Source organism: Pelophylax lessonae (genome assembly GCF_965119305.1).
Source record: "Pelophylax lessonae genome assembly, chromosome: 6".
NCBI classification, from domain to species: domain Eukaryota; kingdom Metazoa; phylum Chordata; class Amphibia; order Anura; family Ranidae; genus Pelophylax; species Pelophylax lessonae.
This window is the reverse complement of record NC_138773.1, coordinates 193,566,517-193,593,922: the sequence shown is the minus strand read 5'-3', so window position 1 is coordinate 193,593,922 and position 27,406 is coordinate 193,566,517. Positions and strand designations below refer to the sequence as shown.

Sequence of the window (27,406 nt, the reverse complement as noted above, 5' to 3'; positions counted from 1 at the left end):
CCAGACTATCATACACAAGCCAGCAGTTCATTCACCACACTTAACCACAATTGTTATTTTGACACGATTTCTGCTTAGTTATAACTTATAAAAGCCTAAAGAATCCTAAATGTGAAAATTTACAGGATGAAACATGTGACCTGGCAATTTTGCAATATACAAACACTCTAGAGAGTTTGGTAAAGCTGGCCATAGATAGAATTTCAAACAAAAAGTTTTAGGAAGAGTTTAGGAAAATTTGTGGGAAAATTCTCAGAACCTTCATTGCCGTTTGAAAGCTTTTGCTTCCTTTTAACATTTGATTTTGGAATGAATGCGCTTCATTCAAGAAAAAATTTCTATCCCATTCCTTTCAATTTTCCCATCACTGTGGTTGAAAACAAACAGCAATTTGACCCACTAATGATTTGAAAAACTAAGGAACTTTTACAACCTTCTTTTCCTAAGAACTTTTGTTCAAATTTCTATCCATCTATGGCCAGCTTTAGCCACCCTGTGTAAATTTCTCTAATTTCATTAGACTTGAACAACAGGAACCCTTTTTTGTAAACATTATTCGCGTTCACAGAGCACGTTAATACGAAACATTTTGGAAACGTCCTGTTAATATGTAATACATATGAATACCCTCAGTGATTATTTTACACCCATATTGAAGCACCACTAGGCAGAAAAAAGGGCACAGTTCCAGCATCCAGGGAATCAATAAAAAGTGTATAAAATGTATTTACAGTAGACTTTGTCAAAAGAAGTGACATATTTTTTTTTTTTTAATACATACGTGTTTCCATTGCAGTTGCACATATTGGGTGCAGAGAGCAAGTTGGGTCATACTGGGACACAACGGGCAAACTCATCTTTGTAATGGATTGACAAAATACTGCATCTTTTTCTGGGAGCTTCTGTTGCAGTATAGGGAAATAAGCTATGTCCTGCCTAACTTGCCCCCTCTCCTTTGGCTCTACTGCATTATCACTGTTGTCCCTGTGTTGCTGTCTTTTCAGAAACTGTCTTTTTTTGTCATACCCTCATTCTACAGCATATAGTTTGCAAGTTATTCATGTTTCCTTTTTGTAATCTCTCTCTTACCCTGGACATTGTAAACCATGACTAAAAATAGAAATTGTTAATTGCTGTGTCTAATTAAAAGCAATTATCTGCAAATTATTTTTTTTAAAGTGGTCTGTACATGTGTATTTCAAAGTTTGTCTGATTGTTCTATGTTCGTTTCTGACTGCTTCCTGTCCTTTTTTTATGCTGTCGTTTTCAATTGTATTGTTTATAGAATTAATATATTCTATTCTATGTATATGGTTATATTAATTTTTTTTTTTTTATATATATAATTTTAGGCTCGGATTGAGACTTTAAATCGACCCCTAACATCACTAACTCCACAATCACACATCCAGATTAAAGCTATTTCACCTCAAGCTGCATCTCAGCCATCACCAATGGCACCACCTCCGCCTCCACCCCCGCCTCCTCCACCACCGCCTCCACCCCCTCCTCCCCCACTTCCCACTCAGTCCAAGTCTGCTCCTATATTGTTTGCAAAGTATAGTACCATTACAAGGTTGCAAAATGCTGCTCAGTACCCAGGGCCAACCTTCAAAGCACCTTCAGCAATCCAAACAACTCAACACAGCACAGTTGCTGCAAAACCACAGGTGTTAGTAACACCAAATGGAGCAATCCCTCCACCACCACCACCACCTCCTCCTCCTCCTCCACCCCCTCCTGGATCTGCCATGGCAATGTTAAAACCAAACCCGTGTGCAACATCTATGCCCCAGTTTACACCACCTCCACCTCCTTTTAAAATTCATCAGGTCCAACAAAATAACACAGTCCAGTCTGCACAGCCTCCTCCACCGCCCCCATCGCCACCCCCACCTCCACCCCCACCTCCACCTCCTCCACCACCATTCCAAGCTCTAAACAAGCAGTTTGTCCCTGTTGCTAAAACTGCAACACTTGCTGCTAGTCCAACAACCACTGTTTTCACAGGACCACCTACAGTACCAAAAAAGCAGCTACACTTTACACCTTCCCAGACCCAACAGCCTGTTTCAGCGCCATCAGTTCCATCTGGCCCAACGCCACCTCCAACATTACCTAAACAACAAAGCTTTTCTGCCAAGCCTCCTTCTTCCCCACAGTCAACTATGCCCTCAGTTAAGCAAATTGCCAGTCAGTTCCCACAAATATCTCTTTCAGATTCCCAGCCCCCCAAGCCAGCAACTCCAAGTACTGCTCCCCAGTCTCCCCCAGCTGTTAAAGCAAAACCAAAATGGCAGCCATTTTCTGTTCCATCACCTGAATTTCCTCCTCCCCCCCCTGAGAGTAGCTTAGATTTGTTGCCTCCCCCTCCACCACCACCACCACCTCCACCTCCTCCTTCAACATCGCCTGTGCCGCCACCTTCTCCAACACCAGACAAAACAGGCTCTCCTGCTAAAAAATCAAGCAAGACTTCAAGTCCTGGAGGCAAAAAGCCACCTCCTACTCCACAGCGAAACTCTAGCATTAAGTCTAACAGTTCTGCAGAATACTTTGAATCAAAGAAGTCCTCTGTGGACAGCCTTGTTAGTAAATTTGAGGAATCACCTGGATCTCCATCTAAGGAACCGACACACCCACCTGCAGCTCCACCAAAGCCAGTTAAACTTAATCTCTCTGGAGTAAACTTGCCTATGGCCTTCCAGCAAGGAAACCTTTCTGCTCAGATGTTGCCTTCAGCAAAAGAAACCACCATGGAGTTTCCATCTCCGCCATCTGATTCAGAATCTGATTTTCCACCTCCACCAGCAGATCTTGAGCTGCTTCCACCTCCACCTCCGCCTCCAGATGGCCCTCCTGCTCTATTTTCTGGCAGCACCTCTCCAAAAGTTGCTGTAGTGAACCCACAACCTCAGACATGGTCAAAATCTTCTGTCAAGAAGGCCCCACCACCTACAAGACCGAAACGAAATGATAGCATGAGGCTAATGCAGGCTGAAGTGCCAGAACCTTCTCCCATCAGTCCTCAAGTACCAACTTCACCGAAGCCTAGCCTAAGTGTACAGCCAGAGTTTCTTGCTGACCTTAATAAGACACTGCAGCGAAAGTCTATTACACGACATAGTTCATTGTCCTCAGCCCGTTTATCCAGACCAGAACCCACTGCCACAATGGATGATATGGTACTGCCTCCACCACCACCAGAACTATTAGGAGACAATAAAAAACCAAACTGCTATGGTGGCAGCCATTTATCAGGCTATGCAACGTTACGAAGGGGACCACCTCCTGCGCCACCTAAAAGAGACCAAAATACCAAACTTTCTGGAGATTGGTAATCAATTAACTTTTTGTCTAGTTACAAACTTTGAAAACTAATGTACTTTGAATTTAGGATCCTTGTGTCATAATAATCAGTCAAGAAATGCCGTTTGGGATAAGGGTCATTGTGCACTTCATATGCCTCCTGTTCAGCAGAAACAATTTCTGGAGATCCATTGTTCGTTCCCAGTGTGAACAGGACCAAAAACAGTTCATATTCTACATATAAAGAAACCTTTTTGTAGTGTATGTTGATGTGCAGTGTGTCTGCATGTATTCCTACAATAGGCATATAATTCTGTAATTAATAATATAGCAGATGTACAATAAAAGATAACAAGAATGTTTTATCTCACTCTGTCTGGATTGAGTTAGAAAAGGTTCTAAAATTTGGTACAGTAGATATTCTACTATTGAAGTCACCCACATCAGTATGACTCGAAGTGAATCTATAAGATGTTTTAACCACTTTACCACCGGAGGATTTTGCTGTCTTACGTCCAGGCCACTTTTTGCGATTCGGCACTGTGCGACTTTAACTGACAATTGCGCGGTCGTGCGATGCCGTACCCAAACTAAATTTACGTCCTTTTTTCCCACAAACGGAGCTTTCTTTTGGTGGTATTTGGTCACCTGTGCAATTTTTACTTTTTGCGCTATAAACAAAAAAATAGCGTAAATTTTGAAAAAATAACAATATTTTTCACATTTTTTTTATATAAAATTCCCCCCCCCCCCAAATGTAAAAATCTAATCTTTTTTACATTTTTGGCCAATTTGTTTTCTGCTACCTATGTTTGGTAAAAAAAATCACAATAAGCATATTTTGATTGGTTTGCGCAAAAGTTATTGCGTTTACTAACTAAGGGAAAGATTTCTGTCATTTTTGGTGGGTTTTTTATAACGAGTAATGGCGGCGATCTGCGATTTTTTTTTTTTTTTTTTTGCGGGACTGCGACATTGCGGCGGACAGATCGGACCCTTGACTGACCTTTTTGACACTTTTGGGGGTACCAGTGACATTACTACATTAAACAGTGCTATAAATATGCACGGTTACTGTAAAAATGACACTGGCAGGGAAGGGGTTAATGTATGTCTGGTGCTTACTAACGTGTGTGGGGGGAGGTGACTGAGTGACACAGGGACAGATCGCATGTTCAGCTATGCAATCTGTCACTGTCTGTCACTTAGGAGATCCGCCCGCTTTGTTTACACAAGCGGGCGGATCTCCAAACTCGATTCCCCAACGATCGGGGAAGAGCGGCGGTGATCACCGCCGCTCCTCCCTTGGCCCGACTCCCGTTGTGACTGAATACAGCGGAAGCGAGCCTCCGGCGGCGCGCGTGCGCCGCCCACAAGGGGAGGAGTCCAGCGACGTAGGTCTACATCGCTGGACAGGTACTAACCACTTTGCCGCAGTAGAGCTCGAGTGAGCGGTCGGCAAGTGGTTAAACAGTCCTGACAAAAAGGGGGTCTATTTATAAATGCTTTCACACAACCTTCACCCAGGATCCACAAAGTTTTCCAGTTGAATTAAAGTTCAAAAATATGTGAATCTTCTGTGAAAACATTCATAATTAAAGCCAAAGGGGTCTGCTATTACCCTTTAAAGCCAGTAAACCTATGGACCTCTTAAAAAAAAAATTAAATTCACCTTTTTATATTTTGATTTTGGCTTTTAATTTTCTTAATTTCTATACTCTGCCCTATCCCATAAGAATGTTCTTGATGGCACCAGAAATGCATTACGTGGAGTACAGCTGGACACAGCTTCACCCAGATATTAGGAAGCTTCTAGTATCAAACTGAAACTAAATCCGAGGGGCCTACAGTGGCAGGGTTTCTGGCTATGTGAGGAAACGGCAAATGCCTTGTGGTATATACGCTTAAGTAAAACTTTTAATGTTAAATGTTTAAGATATCTGAATGATTTACTTTAAAGGGAAACTCTAGTCTTGTAGAGAATGCAGTTCTCTGAAAGATAGCTGTGTACACTTGTGAAAATTATAACAGCCTTCATTGCAGGTTTTTACCTACTTAAAATCTGGAGGCACTGTGACAGGCAAGTCCACTAGTTTTCTGTGACTGAAAGACATAAGAAAACTAAGTAGAGGGTCTGCCTGCTATGATCAGTCCAAGTGATGTTTGTTTTTTTTCTTTGGCAGTTTTGGAAATACATAACTGATGCAGATTAAAATGGACAGACTTTTGGTAACATTAAATAATGGAATGGCTTTTATGGAAGATATCTATGTGTATATTTCTTTTTTTTTTTTTTTTTGAGTTTTCCTTTAAACACATTTTTACATTGTACCACCTGGCTCAAATTGACCCAAAATATTTTAGTTGTGTGATTTACTTGAACCGCTGAGTTCACTTTTCATCATATTTTGTGTCAGAGCTTCTTTAGGGTATAAATTGGCCAAGATGAAGATCGTGCTGTCGGAATTCCAAACAACTACTGTTGCATGTATTTTGAATTACTGTATTTTCTGGCGTATAAGACTACTTTTGAACCTCAAAAAATCCCCCAAAAATGGGAGGTCGTCTTATACGCCGAGTATAATATCTCCAAGGTAACCTAAGTATAAGTATTACCAGTAGATCATGTAATAGGGGGGTCGTCTTATACACCCAGTCGTCTTATACGCCGGAAAATACGGTAATAATGTTATGCTTGGTATGGCTGTAAATATTACAACATTGTTAACAATTTGGCGGGTTAGAATCTGACCCCGGTTTATTGGAGGCTGTATGTATTAGGGAAAATATCAAAAACAAAAAATACCACAGAAACTTTGAGATTCTGACTGACCTTTATAAAACAAGGATCCTCCTGGGTTTCTAGAATATAAGATTGTTCAGATGTATGTTGTTTAAAAAAAAAAAAAAAAATCAGTCCAAGTTCAGTTACTAGTCTTTGTAGGAATCCAGGCTAATACTAAAATGGCCAGTCAGTTCTGTTTTTCATGGAATGAGAGGTTTGTCATCCTTACTTCTTTCATTAGTGGATCGGTTTTGCACGCTTGAAAAGATGCCGTGGACAATAATTGGAATGTTTTATAATGTGTTGGTTGTAACAAAGACTCTTGTGTATGTAATATGAAGTCTCCTATATGTAAATATAGAAATACAGAGAAAGTGAACATCATTTGCTTTCAAATCCCAATTTGAGAAAAAAAAAATAAATTTTTATATGAAGAATTTGCTCCATGCTTTGCTGTGAAATGTACACAGCTGTCAGTTTAACTGCACAACATCAGTGTTGTAGGTCCTGTAGAGTTCCTATTCACAAAGCTGCTAATGTATTTAGTTTTCTGAGATCTTTAACCACTTCATGACTGTCTTCCATATATCTGTCTTGAAAAACCTATTTTTTTTTTTTTGGTTTTGCTTTGTGATTTTATTGATCATGCTGGCATTAAACCGATGTAGTTCCAGGGTAATGGTCATTTTGGCTACGTGATCAGCCAGTAAAATTGTCACAGTGAAAAAACACCAAATAAATGAAATTTGTCTCTGTTTCTATAACAAAATGTATATTAAAGCAGAATTCACGCTTACATCTTACTAGCTTTAAAACTGTCTCCTCGCTTCTCCTAACACATGAGCTAACTAAGGCTGGCCATACATTATACAGTTTTCCTTCGATTTACCTAAACCATATAATATGAGGTCAAATCTAAACACTTTCAATTTGTATGCAATCAGTCAGGCCCTTGCACTACATAGTTGAAAGGTAAATCTAAGGGAAATTGAATAAGAAAATTGCATAATGTATGGCCAGCCTAACTTGTGTAAGAAAGGTGTATATACTGTACTTGCCCATTTCCAGGCCGCTCTGATCCTCTCCCTTGCGGCCACCGCTGGCTGACTCAAGAGATCACGTGACCAGATCAGAGTGGCCAAAAATAGGTAAGTAAATACATCTTTCTTATACCAGTTAGCATAGGTGTCCAGAGGGGGGGGGGGGGGCAGCTTTAGGGTTAGTTAAGTGTAAGCTGGAATTCCACTTCCACAAAGAATGTCCTTAAAAAAAAAATGGCAATTTTAATAAGGTTAAAAAAAAGTAAATTTTAATAAAGTAAAACTATGAAAGGTAAAATTTGAGACAAAATGCCACAACTTTCTAAACTGTTGCAGAGTAGTGGAGTAATTCTGCACAATATGATGTGGTTAATCACTTTCCCATTCCTTCTCACATGGTTTACACAACAGACAATGGGTAGGGATTTTGGTCCCCCATCAAGCATGGGTTCACATGCCTAGTAGTACAGGCAGCATAAATGCTATAGAGGAGAGGAAAACAGTTATCCTTAAATTCTATTTATGCTTGTGTAATACTTTTATAAATACATTTGCAACCGCACATACAAAATCTTGATAAGATCGTTGCCCTTATAGTGAGTGGCACCGTTCACATCTGTTTTCCTTAATAGAGTTCCAGTGCCATTGGCAATAGAGCATATCCTGCATTGTGTGTGCAGTTTCACATGAATTTTACTACACCAAAATTTACAATTGTATCTGCAATGCAGTGAACACACACGTTTGAAAGATTGAGCCCCGGTTCACACTTCTGCGTGTGCGGGGTTCGCATGTAATGTCGGAGCGCACTGCTCCGACATTACATGCGATCAGCTGTGCGGTGCGAGTTTAGCCATACAGTTTGTATGGCTAAATTCGCATCGCACCCGCAGCAAACACGCACAGGAGGCATTTTTGCTGCCGCATCAGGATCGGATCGCACAGCGGTTCACACTTGTGCGATCCGATCCTGTGCGAACTGCACGATCGCACTGCGATATGCGATCAAACTGGGGGTGTCGTTAAGATTACATTGACACCCCCAGCGTATCGCATATGGCAGTGTGAACTGCCGGGGGTGCGTGTGCGATGCGGGAACAGGCTGCAAATTCGCAGCCTTCCCGCATCGCATAAATGTGAACCGAGCCTCAAATAGTAATATTGAAATAATGTTATTGGATAACACAAATTCTTATGAAATCCTGTTTCTTAATACTCTTGATGAATACATGATTGCTAGGTTTCTAGCGATCTACTTACCATTCTGTTTCGAAGATCATTGACATTCTCCGATACCATCTTACATCTTCACTATATTGGATAAAAAATGCTACAAAAGTAGTCACTGCTCTTTAAAATAATGTAAACATTAAAGTACTTCTAGTATTTTAAGGTTATGTTCACCTTTTTTGCTCTAAATTCCAGTTTCTCTATGTACCAATATATTATTACTGTACCAATGCTGCAGAAAAGAAAAAATTGTCTGTCTTCTAGGACAGGCCTTACCTCAGCCTATAGCTTGTATAGAAAAACTCCTCCGTTACTTCCTGCTACCCATCCCTTAGGTTGGGAAAACGGTTAAAGCGGTAGTATACTGGGAAAAAAAATAACCCCTGCAAGACAAAGGCATAATGAGCTAGTATGCATCGCATACTAGCTCATTATGAAAAACTTACCTTAAAACAAAGCCCTGACACGGACCCCTGGACACCGCTGTGGGAGCTGACTTGATCCCTCGGCGTCTCTTCCGGGTTCGGCGGCTCCGGCACTGTGAGTGGCCGAGCCGCGAGATGTCACTCCCGCGCATGCGTGCGGGGGATTAACTTTCCGGCATTTTACAGTTCAGAGCACATGCGCCACTAGCGTCAGCGGCTGCATTCAGTGCAAATATCTCCTAAACCGTGCAGGTTTAGGAGATATTAATTGTACCTACAGGTAAGCCTTATTGTAGGCTTACCTGTAGGTAGAAGTAAAAAAAATCTGTATACTACCGCTTTAAGACACAGGAAAGAGTTCAGCAGCTGACCTCATTAACACACCTCTCAGTGTCACTGAATACACAGCCAGGGTCTTCCTAGTTTTGTACCCCACCTTCTTGCATAAATCGCTTATTTGGCTGAGTGTGCAGGAGCTGAGCGATCACATAACAGCATATGTGAAACAAAGCTGTAATATTGAAAAGAGGAGAAGTGTGTCCCTGGAAGTCTTTAAAGCTCATGCCAAGTAGTAGAACAATTCTCCTGCGCTCAAGTGAAAAATAGGCCGGAGGGAAGAGGAATACTTCAGACTTGAGTGGACAAAGCTTGCGGTCTTGCTGCCCCTTCAGGATCAAGGGTATCCGAAACCAACTATGGAACAACAAAAGAAGAAAAAAGGGGCACACCGACCTAGTGCATTACCACTAAAAATGTATTAAAAATATTAAAAAGTATACATTATACTCACAAAGCAGGTGTGTATGGACACACATCAACATAATACACATAAAGTCTCCAAGGTAGCCAAGGAACCGCACTGTGTTGAATGGTATGCAGTGTGCCGCATGAGGCTGCTGTGTCTAGGCTGACGCATTTCAGGGGCGAACCCCCTTCCTCAGAGCCAAAAAGAGTTGCTGCTGAACCACACTCTGGAAAGGCCAGGGATTAAATGGGAGCTGGCCACACCTCTTCCTGTTCCATCCCAACCAAAGGGGGGGGGAGGGAAGGGAGGGGTCAGATGGAGATATGCCCACCTAAGCCAGAGTCAGACATCCGTCTCCCAAAGCCAGACCAGACTGTGTCAGCAGCCGTATGGAAAGAGCAGCTTTTGAAACACTTAATTTAGAAACCAGAGGAATAGTAAAAAAAATATATATATATATATATACACAAAACCATAGATAGATGTTCAGGTGCAAAGTCCAAACCACATTCTCACAAAACATAAAACATGAGCAATAGCTAGTATAACCATGCCAATATAATCCCCAGATGGATTAGGAATGTCCCTTTCGGCCAGTTTTGCACGCTGAGGCGAACATGTACACGAAGAACGGATTATGAAGAGTGGGGTGCAATACCTAGGAAAAAGTTTGAGGAGAAGGGATATGAGGATAATCATATAAAAGAGGCATATGATAAATATTGGTCCCTTTTATGATACAACCCCTTCTGACATGAACTTAGTGAAGGAAAGGATAGACTCTGAAGCGGGGAGAGAAGTGCAGATTAGATTCTGCACTAGGTTTAACAACAAAGCCCCTATGATCCAGAAGGTCCTTAAAAGAAACTGGAAAATCCTTCAACAGGACCCAGTCCTGAAAGACCATCTACCCTCGAACCCGAACCTAATCTTCAGAAAACCTAGGGACCTCAGAAGCATGGTGGCCCCTAGCAGAGTCAGAAGAAACAAGAAAAATTGTCTTAATGGCACCTGGGGTTCTCTCTTCGACCAGAAGGGGAGCTACAGATGCGGGGTTAACAACTGTGGTACGTGTGCTTTCATGTGCCACAGGAAAAAAGTCACGGCCGTTGATGGCAAGGTATATAAAATCAATCAATTCATTAATTGTGGTACCACCCATGTGGTATATGGGATCCTGTGCCCTTGTGGCCTCCTATATGTAGGCCATACCACTAGATCATTGAGGGTCAGGATATGTGAACACAAGAGTGGTATAACCCTCCAGAAAAACAAATATTCTGTCCCCCTACACTTCCTGAAAGCACACAACAGCAGCACTGAGGGCCTAAGGATCTTTGGCATTGAGGCCATCAACAAGGATCTGGATGGTGGCCTCAAGTACCATAGGCTCTGTACCAGGGAGGCAAATTGGATCTTCACGTTGGGGTCTCTTGCCCCTAAGGGCCTAAATGAGGAAATCGAGCTTCACACGGTTATGTGAATTTTTCACATCTCCTTGTGGAACGTTTCTTCTGTGCCCGGGGGCTGGTTTGTTACCCCTCTTAGTGACCCCTCTGTTGTCGAGCTTTTTGAACTTTTTGCTCCTTGGAGTGTTGCATGGTCATGTGCCTTGCATTATCGCATACGGACAGGACATCACCTACTACGGCCAGCTTAGGTTGGGGCTCTCTCAGGGTCCCGGGATGGTCATGGACCAGTTGTTATACTCCCTGTTGTCATACATGTCTATACCAGACTCTCTGGCGTGCAGTATGCTCTTCCTGTAGCCCTTGGCCTTCTGCTTTTGTTTTTGTTTTTTTTGTGTGTGTATAAATATATACCCCCCCCCCCTTCTTTACAAAATACATACATGATTTTAGCAAGGGGACAGCCCATGTTCATTTTGTTGCATGTGACCTTTTTGGTGTAACACACCTCCCTAGTGACTATGTGCAATGCATAAACATGTAAAGGCACATAGGATACGGTCACATGTGTTCCCTTGAATAGTTTGTTCCAGGTTTTCAATTATGCCTGGCCATCTATAACTTACAGCTATATAATGGCCACCGGCATTATCATTTTAATTGTACATCTCTCTCTATATACACACACATATATATTTATTGTTTTTTATTATCATTGTGCTTCATTTGTCAGCAGTCATTTATGCTTTTTCCGAGTTTTTCATTTCGAATTGCATAGGTGGGTGTGCTGTTTGGTCCTTCCATCGCATTTCTCCCCCCACCCCCCCCCCCCCTGCCTTTTCCCTTTTCATGGGTCTTTGGTGTCCTGTTGTGGCGGGCTGGCTGTCTGGCTCTGTGCAAGCCCGCCTGTTGGGTGATCAGATGTCTTCCCAGTGGGTATAGGCTTGTCGGTGCAGCTCGAGGAGGTGGGTGGGATCAAGCAGCTGCCTGCGCCACTGCCCATACAATCGGCTTACAGTGTCAGCTGCCCGAGAGGTGTTTTGAACTGCGCAGGGACCGTAGCGGCCGTGGGCGGAAGTGACGTGGATGAGGTGGAACGCATCCACTAGCACTTCTGTTTTACGGCTTCCGGGTACGGATAGGCGTGCAGTCCAAGGGACAGCACAGCCGTCATAGCAGTGCATATCTGTACTTTTTCCAGCTTCCTCTTCACCCCCATACTCCGGAGCATGCCCTGTACCCCATACAATGAGTTCCATGTGCTCTTCCTATGGGTCCCACACATACATTTCTTAGCACATCTCTTAGCCTGATGCAAAATTATTCCACATATACCGTATATGTCATGCTCTTTTCAAGTGTTCAAGGTCAGTGTTTATTTTATATTGGCATGGTTATACTAGCTATTGCTCATGTTTTATGAGAATGTGGTTCGGACTTTGCACCTGAACATCTATGTATGGTTTTGTGTATTTATGTATGTATGTATGTATATATATATATATATATATATATGTGTATGTATATTTATGTATGTATATGTATATATATATATATATATATATATATATATATATATATATGTGTGTGTGTGTATGTATGTGTATATATATATATATATATATATATATGTATGTGTGTGTGTGTGTGTGTGTGTGTATATATATGTTTTTACTATTCCTCTGGTTTCTAAATTAAGTGTCTCAAAAGCTGCTCTTTCCATACGGCTGCTGACACAGTCTGGTCTGGCTTTGGGAAACGGATGTCTGACTCTGGCTTAGGTGGGCGTATCTCCCACCTTCTTACCATCTGACCCCCCCCCCCCCCCCCCCCTTTGGTTGGGGTGGAACAGGAAGAGGTGTGGCCAGCTCCCATTTAATCCCTGGCCTTTCCAGAGTGTGGTTCAGCAGCAACACTTTTTGGCTCTGAGGAAGGGGGTTCGCCCCTGAAATGTCAGCCTAGACACAGTAGCCTCATGCGGCACACTGCATACCATTCAACACAGTGCGGTTCCTTGGCTACCTTGGAGAATTTGTGTATTATGTTGATGTGTGTCCATACACACCTGCTTTGTGAGTATAATGTATACTTTTCAATATTTTTAATTCATTTTTAGTGGTAATGCACTAGGTCGGTGCGCCCCTTTTTTTCTTCTTTTGTTGTTCCATAGTCTTTAAAGCTCACCATACATTGTACAATCTCCTTTACATCTGCCATCAACTATGTAGTTCAATGGTTTGCCTGATTGGATACAGAGTGAATAGTTAGATAGGTGTATTGTCCTTTTATATAGTTTTGGTAAATTTTAAGGAGATTGTATAGCGTATGACCTTTGATAAACTAAAAATGAACTAGTTTCATTTTCCATGCCATTAATTGTTAATGGCTCTCCAAAAGCAGAAGCAAACACTGTGCTGTGCTGTTAAAAAAAAAAAAAAAAAAAAAAAAAAACAAGCATCAAATACAGCAAAACAATGCAAACCATAACCTACCAAATGTTTCATGAGTTGCTTTGCCAAGTGTAGTGCAGCCCATTGAAATCAATGGACTGCCATATGCATGTTGCAGGAAAAGCAAGCCAAAAAACCTGCACTCTCGCTAAGCTAGGTGTGAATGGGGAAAGTGTAATGAGTGTGTATACACAAAAACAATGAGGCTCCATTCACATATAGTTTCAATATGGAGATGAAGAGGTTGATATGCAGATGTGAAAATTAAAATACAGGTCAGGAAGGAGACAATGGTGAGATCAGAGGTATGGGGGCAGGGGGTTAAAGGGATTTTTTTTTGCATCTGATACTGACACTTTTCTCCTCCTCTTAAGTCTTGGGAGGTAGGGGAGGGCTCTCAGATGTAAGCACTACACTGTTTACATCTGTGATTTGTCTGTGGCCTTCAATGTGATCCCAAGGTACTGAGCTACTCTGATCAGTTCATTGTCAATGAACAAAGCTATCCATCTAGTTCTAATAAACCCTTAAAGGATATGTTCACTTTAAAAAAAAATAATAATAAATGATTCCCGATCTGCTGTCACAGCAGGGATTGGGAGGGCGGCCGGTGCATTCATTACATGTTTACACTAGGAAATGAAAAAAAGGTGCAGTGCTCAAAACAAAGGAACCATTATGCAAACTTAGAGTGGAATCCACAGACTGGTGCTCTGGTTCAGGTGTCATCCAAACTTCAATCCAGGCTTCCTACCAAAATGCATTAGTCCCCGTTTCATACTCTCTATCATGTAAGCCAATAAAATAATGATTCATGTGGATTTCGGAGTTTCCGGCTCTATTATTTGATGAAAGCATAAATGTTACTTGTTACACCATGAATATGGGTGTGATATGTTATGAAAGGTGAACTTATTCTTGAAACACACTAAAGTGATAAGCATCAGGTGATAGACAGGGATGAAGTAAAAGCCAAGTTTAACCTGACCCCCTAAGGAGAGGGAATGGATGGTGCTCTCCACACAGTCGCACTGAGAAAAATGGCTGCCAGTCACCTCCTGCTCTTGTGCCAGGTAAGGGAGATTACCTGGTGTCAGGGAAAATGGTCAGAAATGATAATTGCAGATGGCAGGGAAAGGAGAGCGCAGTCAGGATCCACACTTGGTGCTTTGGATATGCTTTGTTCATGTTTCCCTTTGAAAGGTTTGCAACCACTTGCGTTGGAACGCAAAGTCTGTCAGGAACTCATTAGGTAGACGGCTCTAACAAGCTGCTAACAGACTCTGCTTTTCAACAATTTAGCTAAGAAAAAAAAAAAAACATATTTTGTACTCACTTCAGTAGCCATAATCTCATTTCAACCCTGATGAGGGGGTACTCTCTAACTTTAACAACACATTGGTTTTGTGATAGTCTTTTACTTTATCTTGGAAATCTATATTTGCACAAATTATTTTCGGTGTAGCGCTTCAATTTTCTCTGAAATTGGCATATGGGATTTAGAAAAATGTTACATGTTTGGGGAGATGAAATAGTTAATCCATTTTCTGTTTGTCCTTCATAGGCAATAATGGGGATATGACTCATCTTGTTGGTTTCACATGTCAGCTGAATAGAGAGGATCATTCGGGGTGGGGTGGTATAATCTTCACGAAAGATTTGCACACTAATGTATAGTTATGTCTATGTGCATTGTCCTTAGACTTTTTTTTCTATATTTGTAACTTTTACTATATACTATTTAAAATATATATATATATCATGGAAAATGTCACAATATGATCATTATGTATATCTAAATAACTGATGGGTAAGTTAAACAACAAATAGATTTTAAAGTATATTTAGAAAGTTTATTGATCAAAATGAAAAGTAAATATTGTGACATACTTAATGTTTATCAAATGTGTATTTATGTATATTGTCATTAAACTATGTATATTGTTGTTGCTGCAGTGATAAGTATTACTATAAAGTTTTAGTAGAAGCAGTTAATTACCCAGGATGTGTAAGAAAATATTAAGATTCTTTGATCTAAATGAGCAATCGAGTGCAAAAACACCCTCCTTGATGTGCAAATTCTGATAATCCAAATAATAGAATGTTGTTTACCACATTACCACATGACTTTATAGAAGCCCCTCTCAACCTTTTTACCCCAAAGGACTCCTTGCGATAGCTTTCAGATCCAGGGAAACCGCAAAAACAGTGGGAAGGATTTCTCCCCTTAGGTGACCTAAATGCCACCCTTGCTGGCCATACGCATTTCAATCAGTGTGTTGAACCCTGAAACCTAACCCCCCCCCCCCCCTTCGACAGAAGTTGATTTTTTTATTCAAATTCTGTTGGAGGGACATGTTTGAAATGTTACCATCATTCAGCGGCTGCAGCCAGTTAACTGTAGCTGCTGACCAGTGTATTCTGACAGAGGTGGCTGGATGGGGAACCTGTTAGTTGTTTTTTTTGTTTTTTTTTTTAGCCAGCGGGCTGAATGAAAAAAAAACTAACAGTGTATGCCCAGCTTTAGAGACCTCTAAAAAGATTATTCTTGTGCAGTTGGTGCTTTCAAGTAGCATCACCCTCACTTGGCAAGTTAAATCAGCCAAAAATGATGCAGTCTCCTGAGGAACTCTAGCTGAAAATGGACACTTCAAGGGGTAAATCCATTTAAAATTGGTTAACTTTTTTTATGAGTAGAGAGAGGTTGTAATAGCCTGCATATAACTCACACATCAAGTGCACTAATTTTTACTTTTTCTCCACAGTTAACAAGAACAGGTGTTGTGGTTAGGCTGGGTTCCCATGACATGTGAATGTGACCGGCTCTCGATGGAGCCAGTTTACACATGTCTGGGGTGGTCAGGGTGCGGTTTCAGAAAGGGTCCTGTGCGTTTTTGGGTCCGGTTCAGGTGCGAATTAAGCCAAAAGTTTGCACCTGAACTCGTGAATACTAACGCACCGCACCAGACCTGGAACTGTAAACCGTAGCAGCACATATGTGAATACAGCCTTATCCAAGCAACGGAGGGGCTAGGAAAGAAAAGCTGAAAGATCAAGTTCACCCACTCTATGCTGGGACCCCTAGAACCAACCTGGAAAATTTGGGTAAATGTCACTGTACACTGCTTGCAGGTTTAACTTCAGTGTACAGACTCCGCATGGAGGGATTAACCATACTGACAACCTGATTAAGACAAGAAGGCAAGGTGACAAATCGGTACCCTTTGTTCTACACGAGAATGTATTTCTAACTGTCGGCAGCATGATGCATGGATGGTTGGGTGCTGCCACTGGTGACCTGCCACCTTTAAAACCTTGTAAAAATTCAGGCCTTATCATTCAATCCTTTAATTATGAACAATGTGAAAGATACCTTTCACAGAGTCTAGTCTGCAAGTACTTGTGTTAGTCTTTGATTTGATCCCCTTCTCTTGGGGAACCACTCTCGATGCTAAACTCCACCCTCCGTAAATCCGTTATGATAGAACCTTGGTGAATAGTAATTGCTGTTGTGTTTCATGCATGAGAGACGGAGTGGAGCTTGGCATCAGGAACTGAAGGCACTGGGTACATCATGGGCCTAGGGTTTAAGGGGTAATTAATTTGCAGGGATTACTGCCCTTCCCTAAAAACATTTCTTGCTAAAAAAGTTGTAGTTCTTTTGTATCAAATGGCTAGTTTGGATAATTTTTCAGCGATTAGTAGCTCAGTCACACTGTGATTGTATAAGCAGCATTATATTGCTCCTCGTTCACTTCTTTGGGCTTAGCTACAAACCATTTGAAATTGAAACAAAAAGTAAAAATGACTGCGCTCCGGTGAAATGCCAGTAAGCTATCAGCACTAAATTTGTTGTCCAGATCTTACTTCCAAACAGAACCCACTGGACTTCTGCAAGCAGAGAAGAACAGCAACTTGCATGGAGACAGAGAGTTTGCCAAGCCAATCAAGGTGACTGTAGACTCCAATAAAAGACCAGTAGAAAATGTCAGCAGCGGTGACCAGGGAGATTGCGGAAATTCTATTGCAGAAGGGGGGCACTTTGAAAGTAATGGGCTGTTGAGTTTTTGTCTCTGCCTTGCCGGCTTGAGCCCACCTGACTCTCTGCATTTTTTCTGAGAGTCCCTGTCAGGGACTGGATGCCTCATCGGGTCGCAGAACTTGTAGAATTCCTTCCTACCCCTTGAAGCTAGTGTAATTTGTTAGAGGATCACAATACTCTCATCACACAGAAAAATACATTAGGAATTAATACATTGAAGATGAGAACCAAGGAGTGAGATAAAGCTAACAGACTGAAATCTCCTATATTGTCAAGGAAGGGCACTAAACATCCATTGTGGCCTCTATTTGTTTGATTCTGTTACGTGTATTTGGTTAAAAAAAAAAAAAAAACATCCCAATAAGTGTATGTTAATTGGTTTGTGTGAAAGTTAGTCTACAAACAATGGGATATATATTTGAAAATTGATCAGTTCTAATGTACTGACGGCCTATCATTTCTTGAGGCCTTTAAAATGCCAGGACAGTACAAAGTTCCCCCAAATGACCCCTTTTTGGAAAGTAGACAGTCTGATATAAAAGGCATGGCAAGTTTTTTTGAAGTTGTCATTTTTTGTCACAATTTTTTTGAAAATGTAAAAATTTTATAAATTTTTTCTCTATCGTTCTTTGACAGACGCAGCTCCATATTCTTATTGACCATTTGGTTATGCTGCCCCATACAGGAGTAAGACACTAGGCAGGAAAAAACATTACCATGCCTATGGGGCAGTCCCTGCAGGCATACACCCACACACTCTGCTATAGCCTTCAGTTTGTTTCTGCCTAGTTTAGGAGTAAGACCTTGTTCCTGGCTGGGACTTCGGTCTTAGCTGGGTTTTTTTGGGAACCTTTTTGTAAACCTTTATTTCTCTGTCGCTCATTGACAGACGTAGTCCTCGTTGATTAATAACAACTCGGGTTATACTGCCCTCTACAGGAGTAGGACTAGACAGGAAAGAAAACATTCTGGCCACACCTTAGGGGCAGTCCCAGAGGGTATATCCTCTCTCTCTCTGCTACAGCAAATCAGTTTTTTTCTGTCTAGTTAGGAGTAAGGACCTAGATGCCTTGCTAGGATCTTCGGTCCTGGCAGGATTTTTTTTCTTAGAAAGATTTTTTTTTTAGACAGCTTTTTTCTCCAGTTTCCTGGAGATCTTCAAGCAAGCAAGCAAGCTGTAACTGGGCGACGGGCTGGATGTTGAGATCCAGTGGTCACCCCAGTTCAGCCTACGAGCGCGTGCAGGCCATAGCTCCGCGCTGGGTCGGCCGCGACATAGTCCCACTGGACGGGGACTGACCCTGCGAGTTAAACGTCTCGCCTGGACGCCAATGACCAACAGAGTCACGGCGTCCGTATTGGTCGACAGCCCCCCCACCCCTGTGGAGAGGGGTTCTGTCAGGAGTTGGCGTCCGCCTGGTTCCGGTATGGTGAGTAGAATGTTCCCCCCCCCCCCCCCGTCGGGTTTGTGGTGGACGCGGGCCCCTCTCTGGAATGGTAGGATGGGTCTCCCCTCTATCCTATAACAGGTCACAGATCCCCCAATTTGAGTGTGATTTTTTGTGAACAGAAACCAGGAGGCTTGGTTTGGGAGCTGACTAAGGTCATTGTAAAACTGTAAGGGTGACTGAGGTCAGTGGCAGTACTATAAGGGGCATTACTATTGAAGTAAAAGGTATCTTACCTGTCAGAGGTGTACACAGGCCGATGCCTATGCCTGAGTCACTGCAGTCCAGATCCCCATTCCTCCAGCAAACGGTCACTTCCAACCGCATGCGGCCCGCCAGGGTCCTGTACCGCCGGCCAGGCTTATCACCATTCGGGGTGAAGGTTGTGGGGCCGAGGCACTCCCGCAGGCCGAATATAGACATCCCGCAGGCCGCTGCTAGCCGCCGCTATCCTACACAGGCCGCCGCCATTGTCTTGCAGATCGCACGAGGCCGCCATATTGGCGTAGCCCCGTGTCTCCAGCATGGGTGCGGCCATGTTTGAGGTGACCAAACACTTCGAGGAGCTATGGGGAGGCGCCAGAAGGCGTGTAAAGGGGCAGAGCCGCCTCCTTTTACCCGGCGTAGCCTCGTGTCTCCAGCATGGGGGCGGCCATGTTTGAGGTGACCAAACACCTCGAGGAGCTAGGGGGAGGCGCCTCCTTTTACCCGGGAAAGACAGCCAAAGACTTCCTGTCTGTAATAGACAGTGCTGGAACAGGTTGTATTGAAACTTCTGAGCATCAAGTGGTGAGCCTTGGGGTCTCTCTCTCTCTCTCTCTGTAGGGGTCCCTAAGCAGGTAACACTGAGGGGCGCTGTGGCGCTGGGGGTCTAAAGAAAAAAAAAAAAAGTTTTATTTTTTTTTTTGGCAAATTTATTTTTTTCCGGCAAGTGTCTGGAATAATCATGGACCCTGCCACACAGGTACCCCCACCTGATCCTCTCGAGGTGGCCGCAGGACCCTCCAGTTCACAGAGTATTGATGCATTCACAGCAGTTTTGGAGTCTTTGGTGTCTCGGGTGGAGATGGCCTGTCAGGGACGGGGGTCAAGAAAGCGACCCCCACCTACCCCTATTTCATCTGATGCTTCAGATTCTGAGATGGTCATTGCAGCTGCAGGTCCCTCTGCAGGGGCTGTTGTCTCAGGGTAAAGTTCCCTCAGACAATGAGGAGGACGTTCCTGCCTCCGCCATAGCACAAGAAGAAGCATTGGTGGACGCACTAGTTGTGTCGGTCCGGGAAACCTTAAGACTTGAGGTTTTACCGGCAGAGGCAACCGAGATGGAAATTCCCTTTGGTACTAGTAAACCTACCAAGACGGCGAAGGTTTTTCCCTTACCCAAATGTTTTGGTAATAAAATTAAAGAGGAATGGGATCATGCAAAACGTACCTTTACTGTTTCCAAGCGCATTGCTAGACGCTATCCGTTTGAGGAATCCCTCATTAAGAAATGGACGGTACCACCAGTGGTGGATCCACCTATTTCCAGACTGAATAAAGCCACTGTTATCCCATTGGAGGACGCTCCGTCCTTTAAGGATCCGGTGGATCGGAAGATGGAAGCGGAGTCCCGCACTATTTTTTCCCTGATAGGGTCAGCCTTTAGACCAGTGATTGTCATTGGTTTCGTTTCACAGACATTAACGGAATGGGCAAGATTGGTACGCCATGACCTAAAGGGGAAAGGTATCCCCCAGGCAGCATCTGATTTGATGGAACAAATTGTACAAGGACTGCAGTTCGTCTGTGACGCAGCCCTGGATGCCACCCCCTTGTTAGGGCATGCATCGATGTGAGCGGTAATCCTCAGACGTGTGCTGTGGTTAAAATGCTGGTCGGCGGATCTAGGTTCCAAAAAAGCCTTGGCGAATCTCCCCTTTCAGGGGAATCGCCTATTTGGGGCCACCCTAGATGAGATCATTAAGGATGTCACTGGGGGCAAGAGCACTTGCCGCAGGCTGCTAAAGCTAAAGGACCTCGTAACAAGCGTGGACCTTTCTTTGCCGCTCATAAAGGGTTTGTTCGCTCCGCTGGGGCGAGCGGGAAAGGCAAAGCCCCTCTAGGAGGGTTCAAGAGGCGCTGGTCGGGCAAACAAAAGGCCGACTCAGCCAAACCTGAAGTTAAGGCTAATACAGCCTGAAGGTGCGCCCCCACCCGGCTTGAGGGTGGGGGGAAGTCTTCACCGGCATTCAGAGCTAGAGCCTTCCTGAATCTCGGACTAAGGGGTTCAGGAGATCATACGATCAGGATACAAGGTCGAGTATCGATCACTGCTACCGGTGCGATTCTTCCCTTCCAACATTTAGGTGCTACAGGGAGCGGTAGTTCCCGTTCCCTGAACAGATCATTTTCTTTACCTTTTCCAAAGATTAGTCTCAGTTCCCTACAGGAATCGGATCCGGTTGAGCAAACAGACCAAGGAGCCTCTAGTCTGGTGACTTCGGTCTCTAATGCTCAACCAGGAAAAATCATCACTCCTGATAAGAATCAAGTTTCTGATAAATGTGTGGGAACAGAGAGCGATCAGACTTTGTCGGATTGCCTGGACCAAGCAGCTCTAGGGCAGCCTGGTTCGGATCCAGTCAGACAATATCAGGGTGATGACTTAGGTCGATCACCAAGAATTTCACCATCTGTGTCTTCATCAGAGCATCCCGGAGGTGGATCTGTTGGCATATCGGCTCAACAGGAAGGCGCGGAGGTTGGTAACGCGCGCGCGATTCTCTAGCGGACGCAGCAGACGCGCTGAACGGCCTATAAAGGCAGTATCAGCTACTATACGTCTTCCCCCCTCTCAAGTTGCTGCTGAGATTTCTCCATAGGATAGAGATGGAGGGAACTCCAGTAATCCTGGAAATTCTAGGCTAGCCTCGTCAGGCCGACTTGGACATGCTAGTCGCGAACGCTCCTTGGAGACCTCCTCTCAGGGAGGATCTGCGGTCTCAAGGACCGATCTTCCATCGTGCTTTACAGTCGCTGGTTTTAATGGCCTGGCCATTGAGACCCAGGTACTGAAGGACAGAGGGTTGTCAGCTTCAGTTATTCCTACTCTAATTAAAGCAAGGAAAGCGACTTCCAGCAAAGTCTATTATCGCACATGGAAGACTTATATTGCGTGGTGTGAATCTTTGGGATTTCCCCCACGTACCTATTCGGTGACCCGAATCTTGGCTTTTCTGCAAAAGGGGGTTGAGCAGAAACTATCCTTGAGCACCATCAAGGGTCAGGTTTCAGCATTAGCAATCTTCTTTCAGAAGCCTTTGGCTACTCATTCCTTGGTGCGGAATTTCATCCAGGGGGTGCGGCACTTGGCTCCGACAGTCCGCGCGCCCTTACCACCCTGGGATCTTAATTTGGTTTTGTCGGTTCTGCAGAAACCTCCCTTTGAAAATATCAGGGAAATTCCTTTGTTTACATTATCCCAGAAGGTGGCCTTCTTGGTGGCTATCACTTCTGCACGCAGGGTGTCAGAACTGGCTGCATTATCATGCCATTCCCCATATCTAGTGGTTCATAGGGATAAGGTAGTTCTTCATCCGAAGCCATCCTTTCTTCCTAAGGTGGTTTCAGACTTTCATCTGAATGAAGATATTGTGCTACCTTCCTTGTGTCCTCAGCCCAATCATCCTCGGGAATATGCGTTGCATTCCGTGGATGTGGTTCGGGCAATCAGGGTATACCTGAAGGCTATGGAAACGTTCCGTAAGACGGATTCACTTTTTGTGATCACGGATGGCCCCAGTAAGGGGTTGCCTGCATCTGCCGCGACTATCTCCAAATGGATCAGACAGACGGTGGTACAGGCTTATTCTATTAAGGGTCGGAATCCTCCGTTCCCTGTTAAGGCGCACTCCACTCGAGCGCTCAGTACTTCCTGGGCCTACCGCCATCAGGCGTCAGTGGTCCAGGTGTGCAAGGCGGCCACCTGGTCGTCGGTACATACCTTTACGAAATTTTATAAAGTTGATGTGATGGCATCGGCGGATGCCTCATTTGGCCGCAAGGTTTTGCAGGCCGCAATTGGAGGAGACCGGTGGTCTACCTCGAGGGTTTTTTTCCGTTGGAATTTCAGTTGAGTCTCATTGTGTGATTGATGAGCCTTTAAAACTTCTAGTTGGCACCGGTTGGGCCTTCTAGATTAGATTTTGATTTCCATTTTCCCACCCCTCATTTGTGGTACTGCTTTGGGACGTCCCGAGTTGTTATTAATCAACGAGGACTACGTCTGTCAATGAGCGACAGAGAAAAATTGATTTTTGTAAAATCTTACCGTAAAATGCGTAGTACAGACGTAGTACCCGCCCCTCTGTTTTTGAGTTGGGTTGGGTTAAATTCTCTAAACACTGCTTTGTGACATAACTGATTTGCTGTAGCAGAGAGAGAGAGCATATACCCTCTGGGACTGCCCCTAAGGTGTGGCCAGAATGTTTTCTTTCCTGTCTAGTCCTACTCCTGTAGAGGGCAGTATAACCCGAGTTGTTATTAATCAACGAGGACTACGTCTGTCAATGAGCTTAAGAGAAAAGGATTTTACGGTAAGATTTTACAAAAATCCATTTTTTTTTTAGTTAGTGATCTTGGGAGAACTACAAGCAACAGCCGGGTGGGTTTTGGACTGGATATGCTAGATCCTTAAGGTCTCCCAGCCTGGCCAGGGAGCATGAGCAGGTTATAGTCCAGCACTAGGTCTTGCCCCGATAGACAGGGGCTGGACTACGAGTGAAACTCCTCGCTGGGATGCACACGACCTGGGATGCCCTAAGTCGCAGCGTACCCCCTGACTGTCAGCAATCCCACCCCCGGTGGAGAGGTAGTCTGTTCGGAGTGGTGCCCACCTGATTCTGTGGTATGGTGAGTAAGTGTCCCCTCATTTTTCTGGTGTTCTCGAGGTGGACGTGGGCCCCCTCCCTGGGATTGTTGGACCCTAGGGTATCCCTCAGTTCCCCTGGCCTCTCGGTGATACCAGGCCCCCCTTAGGCTTGTCCCACCTCCCCCCTCGCCCCCCCCACAAGCAGGTTCCTACCTCAGGGGGGTGGATGTATTGCAGCCGCAATGGCCGTTCTGTGGTGGAGAAGAGTTTTGTCATGGTGGGGTCTCCTCTGGGGGACCCCCCGATGCCACTGTCTGAGGACCCCCCTCCCCAGGGGGTCCTGGAGACCACATGGCGTGCCATGGGGGTAGCCATTTTGCTGTAGTTTTTTGCTCTGCATCAATGTAAAGGTTTCTCATTGGAATGCATGGGCGGCCATGTTTTGGTAGTTTTCCCCATAGGAATGCATGGGGTGGCCATTTTCTTGGAGTCCACAATCACTGGACAGCAAGGGAGAAGCTAGGGTGATTCTAGGCATGACCCAGGTTTTTTTTCTGCTCCTGTGTTAGATCGTTTCTTTTCTGCACAGAACGTTCCTGTAGCCTCCAGATTGTTTTGGTGGTATGTTCCTGGGGTCCCTGTAGGTATTCCTCACTCACCCTGCTGCAGGCTGTGCTAGGGCTGGGACTTGTGGTACCGCTGGTGCAGCGGTGCGGATTGCGTTTGTTTGCAGTTTTTCTTTAAGTTACACTGCTTTTTTTTTTGGATTAAGTGACTATGGAGTCCCAGGACCAAATCTCACCTACAGACCCCCTCAGTGTAGGTGCGGGACCCTCCGGGTCGCAACCCCTGTCTGCTTTTACAGCAGTTTTGTAAAACCTTGTGTCAAAAGTGGATTTCATTTTAAAGAAGGCCACTAGCAGAAAGCGCCCTATGACTTCCCCTGCCTCTCTAGTATCCTCAGATTCTGAGGTAGATATGGCCACCATGGACGCACCCTAGTGGATCTGCGTCTCTGCATGCTGACAGCGAGGAGGATATATCCTCGTCAGCAGTCGCGCTGGAAAGTGCGCTGGTGGAGGCACTTATTGTGTCAGTTGGTGAAACCTTAATAATGCCGGATGATTCTACAGCATCAGGGACGCAGGTGTCTTTTGGCACCCGCAAATCTCAGAAGGAGGGTAAGGTTTTTCCCTGTCTGGAACTTTTTGACAACATTGTCAATGAACATCAAACAAATGTTAGTGGTGCCTAATTGCTTTAAAAGGTGCTACCCCTTTGCGGATGCGGTTTTTCACTAGGTGGACCGTGCCAACAAAGGTGGATCATCCACTTTCCAAACTAAACAATCTACTGTGCAGGTGGAGCAGTCCCCGGTATTTACAGACCACCGTGGATAGAGGGATTGAGTCTCTGTCCCGCCATTTGCATGGGTTAGCGGGCTCAATACTAAAAACAGGCCTTTGTGATCACTGGTGTCACAGACCATTACAGAATGGGCAGAGTTGCTAAAAACGTGACTTGGAAATGGAGCAGCTCTCACCGGGCCTGATAGAACTAATGGACCAAAGGGTCCAAGCCCTTCTGTATATATGTGATGCGTCACTGGATGGGGCTCCACTGGTAGCCATAGTGCCTGCGGTGACGATTGCTAATTAGACGCATCGTTTGCCTAAAAACCTGGTCTGCAGACCAGGCCTTCAAAAAGGCTTTCTGACCTTCCCTTTATTATAGGACAAGTTGTTTGGATCCTCCTTGGATGAGTTGATCAGAGGCCTTATGGGTGGGAAGAGTACTCTTCTTCCCCAATCCACAAAGGGCAAGACAATGGCCTTCATTTGCTGCTCATTGGCTGCCCTTTCGTTCCCCCGGGTCGAAAGAGAGAGGATCTAAGCAATTCAGGTCTTCTGGGAGTCCCAAGAAGACATGGCTGGGTAAGCCGAGAACAGGCCAATCTGGATCTGTGGACAAACCCTCGTCTGCATGAAGGGACGCCCTCACCCGTTTCTGGGGTGGGGGGACGTCTATGCTTCTTTCCAGAACCGTGGACTTCCTTGATTCAGGAAAAATGGGTCCACAAACTGATCCGATCGGGTTACAGTATCGAATTCGGGTCTCGACCGTCAGACAGGTTCTTCCTGTCCAATCTAGGCCTATCTCTAGATCGGTTAAGGGATCTACGGGAGGCGGTACAAGATCTGCTGTCGCAAGGGGTGATTGTGCTGGTTCCTTCTCGGGAACGCTTTCAGGGGTTCTATCCCAACTTGTTCACTGTGCCCAGGAAAGAAGGCAAAGTATGCCGAATCCTTGACCTCAAGACTCTGAGCCAGTTTTGAATGGAGTCCATTCATACGGTAGTTGCGTCTCTACACCATGGAGACTATTTGGCCTCCATAGATATCAAGGACACGTATCTACACATCCCTTTTTACGCTGGACACCAGCATTTTCTTCGCTTCGCTGTAGGAGAGGAGCACTATCAATTTGTGGCATTACCCTTTGGTCTCGCCTCCGCCCCCAGGGTCTTCACCAAAGTGTTGGGTCCGATATTGGCATTGCTGTGACAACGGGGGATTACGGTACTGGGGTACCTGGATGGACGATCTCCTCCTAAGAGCAGACTCGCATTCAGCCCTGTTGGGCGACTTGACAGTTACTGTACGGACTCTGCAAGAGTTTGGTTGGAACATAAATTTTAAAAAAATCTGCCCTGGTACCATCCCTAAAACTGGATTATCTTGGCCTGACTCTGGATTCCGCTTCGGCGAGGGTTTTTCTTCCCCCGGACAAGCTGCAAAAGTTGCAGGGGGTGATTAAGTTTGCTATTATCCAGCAACCTGTCCTCTCTGCAGACTTGCATGCAGGCCTTGGGTCTGATAGTGTCGTTTTTCGAGGCGGTTCCGCTTACTCAGTTCCACACGAGACCCTTACAAAGGGAAATTCTTGGCAAATGGAACAAAGATCCAAAGTCCTTGGACAATATGATTCGGCTGAGTCAAAACACAAAGACTGCTCTTCTGTGGTGGCTTCGCTCACTAGCACTACGTCGGGACAAGTCCTTCCTTCCTTCCATTGTATTGGACTGTGGTAACCACCGACGCCAGCCTGACCAGCTGGCGGGGAGTGCTGGGGAAGCTGTGTGTCTAGGGGTCCAGGACAGTGGAAGAGTTCAGACTTCCAAACAATATTCTGGAACTCAGAGCGAAAAAGCTTTGCCTCAGTCACTGAACAAATCGTGTACAGGGTTGTCCAGTCCAGATTTAGTCGGACAATGCCACGGCCATGGCTTACATCAATCATCAAAGGGGCACAAAGAGTGTCTTGGCAGCCCGGGAGGTGGCCAAGATCCTGGAATGGGCAGAAAAGTTTGTTCCGGCCCTCTCTCTAGTGCACATCCCAGGTGTGGAAAACTGGCAGGCGGATAACCTCATCAGGTGTTGGAGTCATCAGGTGTTGGATCAAGGCAAGTGGTCCCTGCACCTGGAGGTGTTTCACCTCCATGTGTGTCCGGTGGGGGACACCCGATGTCGACCTGTTTGCTTCTCGACTCAATAAGAAGGTTCAGAGGTTTGTAGCCCGGTCCTTGGCTCCTTGGAGTCAGTATTGGCTGATCTATGCGTTCCCTCCTCTGAAACTTGTGCTGAGGCTTCTGTGCAGTATAGAGGTGGAAG

At 44.6% G+C, this 27,406-nt stretch overlaps 1 protein-coding gene across 4 annotated transcripts in view; it reads left to right on the top strand.

The window, feature by feature from the left end:
* RAPH1 (Ras association (RalGDS/AF-6) and pleckstrin homology domains 1) overlaps window positions 1–3,680 on the top strand; it is a 330,513-nt gene extending 326,833 nt beyond the window's left edge. For 3 of the 4 annotated variants that reach the window (XM_082260726.1, XM_082260725.1, XM_082260727.1), the window contains one exon: window positions 1,353–3,680. In XM_082260726.1, coding sequence (XP_082116852.1) covers window positions 1,353–3,341 — 1,989 coding nt within the window. In that variant the 3' untranslated portion in view covers window positions 3,342–3,680. The remainder of the gene's footprint in view (window positions 1–1,352) is intronic. The other variant, XM_082260728.1, reaches the window with a different exon arrangement.
* The last annotated feature ends 23,726 nt before the right edge of the window (window positions 3,681–27,406 follow it).